This window comes from Camelina sativa, chromosome 14 (genome assembly GCF_030686135.1).
Source record: "Camelina sativa cultivar CO46 ecotype springtype chromosome 14, ASM3068613v1".
Lineage (NCBI taxonomy): Eukaryota > Viridiplantae > Streptophyta > Magnoliopsida > Brassicales > Brassicaceae > Camelina > Camelina sativa.
Genome location: NC_141893.1, coordinates 978,845 through 986,386, shown reverse-complemented (window position 1 = coordinate 986,386; position 7,542 = coordinate 978,845). Strand labels below are relative to the sequence as shown.

Genomic DNA, 7,542 nt, shown 5'->3' with positions numbered 1-7,542 from the left:
CAAATAGTTAGGATGAAATTAAAAGTATAAAGAATCTTAACAACCAATAATAATGTATCATGTGTCTTAGTGGTCCTCATTTTTGTTTATTCAACATGGTTTAATCTACATAGATTTTTTTTCATTTTTCAACATCCTCATTCTATGAATTTAACAGTTGAATTTATAATTCAAAACCTCTATTGTACATAGTGTATGGGGATAATGGATATACGTATGATGTGCTGCTTGCGTTGCATCTATGTAGTACCATGGGCTTACTAGGCTTCCAAATTATCTAACGGGCCTATCGTTTGCGAAGCATTAACATAAGGCTTTGTTTCAATTATGGGCTTTACATGCATCGAATTTTTTCTTCTATTTTTGGTTATAATTTCGATTTTGAGATATTATTACTTTTTTTTTGTTAAATATGTAAATATCATTAGGTAATGAAAAAAAGTTTTACAAAAGTTAAACCTACACAATTAGCAGCTGAAGCAAAATAATAAAACAAAGCTGCTATATGGAGAGGAAAACAAATGGGTGGATTAACGGATCCAAAGAAGCATTAGCTTTTGTCAGTGCTTCCTTTGCCTTCTTGCGGTGATGATGTTGCGGAGCTCTCGGTGGATGATCTTGAAGATGAGTTGGGGAAGCAATCTTTGCGCATTGTGGAGGAGGTTGTTCCGTTGCTTCCAGATGTTATAAACGAGAACTTGGGCGATCACTTTCCTGAGCAGGGATGGAGCAGACAAGGAAGAGTGTCGTGTCCAAGATAGAAGCTCAGACCAGGAGGAAAAGAGCCTTTGACGAGGACAGATCCTGCCGAAAACCCACCTCCAAAGCTGAGAGGAAAACTCACAAGAGAGCATCAGGTGGTCCTGCGGTTCAGTCTCAATTGTGTATAGAATACATTCTGCAGAACTAGTTTTCCCCCAAGCGGCTAATCGTTGATGAGTAGGAAGCCTATCAAGGTGGGTAACCCACATTTGGAAAGCAAGCTTAGGGATAACACCTTTGAACCATACAAAAGGTATCCAGTCTTTAGTTGTGTCTCTTGGTCGAACGGCATCCCAAGTCCTAGCTGTTGAAAAACCTTGGCAAACAACATCATCAACAGACCACACGTAGTAGTCCTCGGTCAAGTCAGGTGTAGGGACTGACTTCGAGCAGATATGGTTGTGAATGGTAAGTGCAGTGTCTGATCTAGACAAGGGGAGAATCCATCCTTCATCGGTACAACCTTCGGCAACCTTAGCGTTCAAGGGAATTCTTAGGGGTCTAGAACCAATGTCTCCTAAATTCTTGATAAGAGGACCAAGAGATGTCCAACTATCATACCAAAAAGAGACTGTTAACCCGTTGCGCATGCGGGCTTTAATAAACTGCTCCGCTAAGGTCCTCAATCCTAGAAGCGTCTTCCATGACCATGTATCAGAAGGGGAAACAACTAACTCCCAGAAGGATCTCCTTTTGATGTGGTGATGGTGGTGCCAAGCAGCCCAGATGGAACCGTTTCTCTCAAATAGCCGCCAAGTAAGTCTCAGAATAAGTGTCTTGTTCCAGTTGGTGAGGCGCCGGAAACCAAGACCCCCTTCACTTTTGGGCAAACACATAGCCTCCGACGGGACCTTAGCAGGTTTTCCTTCTTCAATGTTCCCGGACCATAAGAATCTTTGACAAAGACTCTCAATTTTCTTGATACAGCCTTTTGGGAGGATGAAAGTTGACATCCAAAAGTTGATGAACCCGAAGATAACCGAGACAATTAGTTGGACACGGCAGCAAAAGACAAGGACTTGTGAGCCCAAGCTCTGAATCTGGTGGTGATCTTTTGAAGGAAAGGGCCGTATTCAGCTAAGCGTAGATTCTTGGACATTAGAGGAAGGCCCAAATACCTGATTGGTAGGGTGCCTAAAGGAAAACCGTAGGCTGCAGCGACTGTAGACTCAGCTTGAACCTGACTAGCGAGGACGAGTTGGCTTTTATCCTTGTTTACTTTTAAGCCTGACCAAGAGGCAAAGTCATCGAGCGTTTCACATATTCCATGGAGAGAAGAGCTGCCTTCATCAAAGAATATCATCACGTCATCGACAAACATCAGATGGGAAATATCAAGATCTGAAGCCTTTGGATGGTAATGAACATACCCTGCTGCAAATCGCAAGTGGAGTAGCTTTGAGAAGACCTCCATTGCAAGGACAAAGAGGTAGGACGAGATGGGATCACCCTGTCGTAACCCTTGAGTGCTTTTGAAGAAACCACCACTACAACCATTTATTGCTATCGAGAAGGAGACTGTGGAGATGCATTGGTGGACCCAGTTTATGAATCTTTTGGGAATGGCAAGAGCTCTCATGGCAGCAATGACAAAGTCCCACCTAACTGTGTTGAAGGCTTTGCGGAGGTCAGCCTTAAGTAGACCCCGAGGGGAGATGTTCCTCCAGTTATATCCATGAACCATCTCAGTAGCAAGCAATACGTTCTCAGCCAAGGATCTACCAGGGAGGAACGCAGATTGAGCCGGCGATATGACAACAGAGAGCAGCTTCTGTAGTCTGTTTGTTAGGAGTTTGGCTATGACTTTGTATAGAGTGTTTAGGCGGGAGATAGGTCTAAAGTCAGCAGTGGTCGAGGCATTCAGTGTCTTGGGGATAAGGACTAAAGTAGTGGCGTTCCATTGCTTTAGTAGCTTGCCTGATGTAAAAAATTTCACAACTGCCTAAGTAACTTCAGCTCCTAAGGCACTCCAAGATTCTCGAAAAAATTCTTTAGAGAAGCCGTCCGGACCACAAGTTTTGTTTCTCGGAAGCGAGAAGAATCTTTAATTTCTTCATTTGTAAACAAGCGTTCCAGCTCCCTGATTTGTTCTTGAGAACATCGATAAGTTAAGAGAAGGTTCATGTCATCCTGCTCGAGCATAGACGGCCCAATCTCTGCACCAAGAAGGGATTTGAAATACTCTGCACAGTGTTCCACAATGTCGTCTTGCGAGTCGATCTCTACCCCATTTACGTCATAGAGGGAGCATATCGTATTGATGGATTTCCTGGTGTCAGCCATGCGGTGGAAGTAGCTGGTATTACTGTCCCCTTCTGCAAACCATAAAACTCTGGATCTCTGGAGGAAGAAGCTTTCCTCTGCAGCTTATAAGATCTGCCATTTGCGCTGAGCTTCAAGCTCCTGAACCGCATTTGAGATGGAAGGGTCAGCAAGTGTAAGGGATTGGTAGCTCAACAACAAGTCATGAGCCTCCTTGGTTCGCTTTTCCAGGTCAGAGTAGTTGCTCCTGCTAAATTCTTTTATTGGCTTTTTAACGGACTTCAGCTTTTTAGAAATTCTAAACATAGCCGAGCCCAATACATTGAGAGATTACCACTTATCTCTGACTATGTTCAGAAACTCCAGGTTTTTAAGAAGAAAGTTGAAGAACTTGAATGGCTTTTTACCTCGATTAGGGACCTCCTCCAAAACGACCGCACAAGAAGCATGATCAGAGAGATCTGGTTCACCAAATATGCCAAACGATGAAGGGAACTGGAGTCTCCAGCTGTCATTTACCATGATACGATCAAGCTTTTTTGCCACTGACCTAGATGAACACTTGTTCCACCAGGTGAAGACGTTCCCCTTATATACCAGATCAGACCGTTCTGCATCTATGAGGCAGCTTCGAAAATTTCTGGTTCTTCTGTCAATGTTTAGTGAAGCCAGCTGCGAATGCTCTTGAGGATGAAGGGTTTGATTAAAGTCGCCAAGAACCAACCATGGACGATCACCCACAAACTGAGAAGTACCCAACACAACTAAGTCAGACCATAACTCATTACATTTATCCTCCTCGTAGCTGCATGGATCACTGAGACAACTATCCAACACTGTGAACCAGGCAATAACACCTCGCACGTAATCATTTGTTACGTTTTAGCAACAACCACCACCTAAACAGTAGGATCCCACACCACCCAAATTTTTCCAAGTTCCGAGAAAGCATAAATCGAATCAAAAGACCAACCAGGAAGAAGCGCATATATAAACTTCTGATCCTTGGGTTGTTTAACATGAGTCTCTATAAGACCTCCAAAAAATGGGCTTATTAGCCTTATACCATTTATTAAATCCACTCCGATGGATAGATATATTAAATCTCCGCACATTCCAACAAAAATTTCCCTTTGTACACATATTAGAGAGAATGGTTGAGGCCTTTGCCTCTTAGTAGTTTATGTTTGTGCTTCACTTTGATATTAATTTTAAAATACCACGCTTTAAGTTTTGTTTCGAAAAACCATAAATTTTTTATTTTCTAAAAATAACACAAACACAAGAAAATGATTTTTAAGGTCGTAGAATTTTATTTATTTATACTAGATAGTACACAAAACCAAGATAGTACATTAAACTTAGTTGGTACACCAAACTCAAAAGGTACACCAAACTTAAATGGTACAAAAAATAGCATTATTTGACACATTACAATATTTTAAATTAACTTTTAAATTTACTTTTTAGGTTTGAATTCCATATTTAACATTTAGAATATAGTTTTGAAGCGAAAGAATTTAGTATTTAGAGTGTAGGGTTTAATTTTGAAAATTTAAATTGATGGTACACTAAACCCAAATGTAAACTAAAACTCAATCGTACACCCAATAACACACCAATCCTCTTCGATCAAGGATTTCGAAACCCTAGCAGATATCGAGATCCAACAGCTCTGCTCATCTCTTAGGTAAAAATTCTCGCCCCGATCTAACTTATTCTTAGAGAGTTTACACTTTTAGAGTTGGAGAACATTATCGCATAGCCCATACAACTATCTCGAAACGGTGAAGATGTGTAATTTTAGAGTCTTCTTCTTCTCTCTCTCTCTCTCTACTTTATCTGATTTTGATTTCCCAATTTTAAAGATTTTCCCAAATTTTTAATATTTGGGTATCTTCGTTAGGTTTATAAGAAAGTCGTCTGGAATGATGAAGAAGGCGACGCAGGAGGAAGCTGTGGCGGAAACAGCGGTGTTTTGGGACGTCTTGACGTGTCCGGTGCCCCCTGAATATGATGCTCGTCTGGTCGCTCCCTGCATTAAACGGTATTTGAAGAATTTAGGCTACTCTGGTCCTCTCACCATCATTGCCATTGGCCTACTAGCAGAGGTCTCTGAAGAAGTCCTGCAAGCGGTCTATTCCACTGGAATCGTTCTTAACAACGTCCCCTTGGGTTAGTTATCTTCTCTTCCTCTTTCCTTGACGATGAATAGAGAGAGTCTTAATCTTTTAAGTTTTTTTTTTTTCTGGTTGAAACAGGAGGTTCCGAAGGCATTTTGGGAACTATGTATGAGTGGACCAGAAGTTTTCCACCTCCAGCTAATATGATGCTCATATCCTCCCATGCGTCTATCTTCCCTCATGTCCTTAGAAAGCCTCTTTATTCTGGATACAATATTTTTGAGCTGTGTCCATATGATTCTCCTAATCCTGAATCCCTCTGGAAAGACTTCCTTCTGAAAGGTGCAGTACTGTGTGTGTGTTTGTCCTTTCTCTCACTCTGTGCTTGTATTATTTACAAGCAAATCTCTTGGTTCAACCTATATCTACTTTATTTTTATTCCCCCACAGATTCAAGCGCACTGAAGGAGGATATGTGCCATGGAACGTATGAAACACCCTCCTGGCTTTGCTCACTATGCTATGATTATTTCTGCGAAGGATTTGAAGATTTCACCACCCATATCTCTAGTGAAGAACATGAACTGATGGTAATTAAGCATATCCTAGTCATACCAAACAGATTTCTCGTATCAAAACGTTTTCTAGCACTTTCTTTAGTTTTGTTTGCCCAATTTTTTAACCAATGTTAGTTATCTTGAACTATGAAGGCTACCTGGGTCGACAACCACGCTGTGGCTGCAACAACGGTCTTTTGGGACATCACGAGTTGTCCTGTTCCCGCTGGCTGTGATCCTCATCGGGTCGGTCCGACTATCAGACAGCATTTGGCGGACTTAGGCTACTCTGGTCCTATCACCATCAATGCCTTTGGCCTACTAACTGACATCCCTTATGATGTCCTGCGAGCGGTCTCTTCCTCTGGAATCGTTCTTAATCACGTCTCCTACGGTTAGTATCTCCTCATCCTTTTGCCTTCCTACCTACAGTAATGTCTTGATGAATAGACAGTCGACATACTCAAGTCTTTTGTTTCTCAAACAGATTCCGATGACACAATGCACGTTATGTTTCTGTGGACCTTTGGCAATAAACCTCCATCTAATATGATGGTCATATGCCCCTATTCACCATTCTTAGGCGATATTATTGACTTTCTACAAAAGTTTGGATACAACATTATTCAGCCGTTTCCATGCCATGCTCCTTATTCAGAGTCCCTCTGGCAAAGATTTATTCTAGAAGGTGTGTGTTTCTCTCCTCTCACTGTGTTATTGTAATATCCAGCATATATCTCTGTTGCTGAATTAGCTACTCTTTTTTTTTCCCCCACAGATTCAGGGGAATTTGAGGAAACGGGCGAACATGCCTCTTGGGTTTGCTCAGTATGCGATGATATTTCTGGCCAAGGCTTTGAAAATTTCATTAAGCATCTTAAAAGTCGAGAACATAAACTGGAGGTACTTAAGAATTCCATCCTAACCAGATGACTTACTTGTTGTATTAATTTATTTTGTCATTGTCAAACTGTTTTTGAGTCTAACAAGCTCTTGCCACAAGTAGTTTCTTTTCTCAGTTGTAGTATACAAACCTAAATTTGACCCCATGTTATTTTTTCGACTGGATGCATGTGCATATGATTTTCAAGCAGATGAACGAGGATGCAGTTGAATCCGCAGATGAGGCTCCCCTTGATTCTCTTTCGGGTTATGCTTCCACCATGGTGAGTGAGGAATCAATCACACTGCTTGAAAACATCTTACCGCAAGTAGTTTCCTTTTTTTTTTTTTTTGCCTAAATGTGACCCTGTGTGGATTTGGTTTTTAGGACAAGACATCTTCGCATGCTGGGCATAATATCAACCATGTTGGGAAAAACATGGTTGTAGCCGGAGCTGTGGTCCCTTGCTTATCTGTACAAGAAGCAACGGAAGGCAAGTTTTGATATCTGAAAACGTTAAGATTTCTTCTTTCGAATTTTTGGGTTTAATTGTTGATAACTAATAATGACATTGACACATTGTAGGAAAAATATTACAAGCAAACTGAGGACAAACGGAAGACGTGAAGAAGAATAAAACATGATTTGTTCTACTCCTAGCGGCAAATTAGCTAACTACTGTAATAATAATTATGCTTACTTAAAATTCTCGTTTTATTGATTAATATATATGGAGATCCGATATTGTTAACCAGAGTATTTTTCAAATTATCAATAATTTGACATCGATAAGTAGAACAGTAAAGTTTTGAATGTTTGATTGTATTGCCGGCAATACTAGAGCTCCTCCCACAATAACAGGAAAATAAAATTAAACAACAGAGATTTGGTTTGCTGATCACTTTTGTCTTGTTGAAGCTGTGTAAAATAAAATGTAAATCAAATTTCATATCTG

The 7,542-nt window shown here is 40.7% G+C and overlaps 1 protein-coding gene across 3 annotated transcripts; it reads left to right on the top strand.

Moving 5' to 3' along the window:
- Nucleotides 1-4,498: 4,498 nt before the first annotated feature.
- On the top strand, nucleotides 4,499-7,341 carry LOC104738805 (uncharacterized). Of its 3 annotated transcripts, none has more exons than XM_010459016.3 (10): nucleotides 4,499-4,714; nucleotides 4,931-5,199; nucleotides 5,286-5,489; nucleotides 5,598-5,737; nucleotides 5,858-6,098; nucleotides 6,192-6,392; nucleotides 6,483-6,607; nucleotides 6,799-6,870; nucleotides 6,975-7,080; nucleotides 7,173-7,341. In XM_010459016.3, exons 2-10 carry the CDS (start codon nucleotides 4,953-4,955, stop codon nucleotides 7,193-7,195), a joined length of 1,359 nt encoding a protein of 452 aa, XP_010457318.2. In that variant the 5' UTR covers nucleotides 4,499-4,714; nucleotides 4,931-4,952; the 3' UTR covers nucleotides 7,196-7,341. The 3 variants fall into 3 exon arrangements, with proteins under 3 accessions (XP_010457318.2, XP_087339094.1, XP_019091675.2); XM_087482968.1 differs by having other exon boundaries at nucleotides 4,655-4,821; XM_019236130.2 differs by having other exon boundaries at nucleotides 4,668-4,811.
- The last annotated feature ends 201 nt before the right edge of the window (nucleotides 7,342-7,542 follow it).

Excerpts from the sequence above, each read along its gene's own strand:
- LOC104738805 (XM_010459016.3), top strand. The coding sequence starts at position 4,953 with ATGATGAAGAAGGCGACGCAGGAGGAAGCTGTGGCGGAAACAGCGGTG. Across the intron at positions 5,200-5,285 it reads TCTTAACAACGTCCCCTTGG|GAGGTTCCGAAGGCATTTTG; the intron begins GTTAGTTATCTT and ends TGGTTGAAACAG. Across the intron at positions 6,393-6,482 it reads GCAAAGATTTATTCTAGAAG|ATTCAGGGGAATTTGAGGAA; the intron begins GTGTGTGTTTCT and ends TTTCCCCCACAG.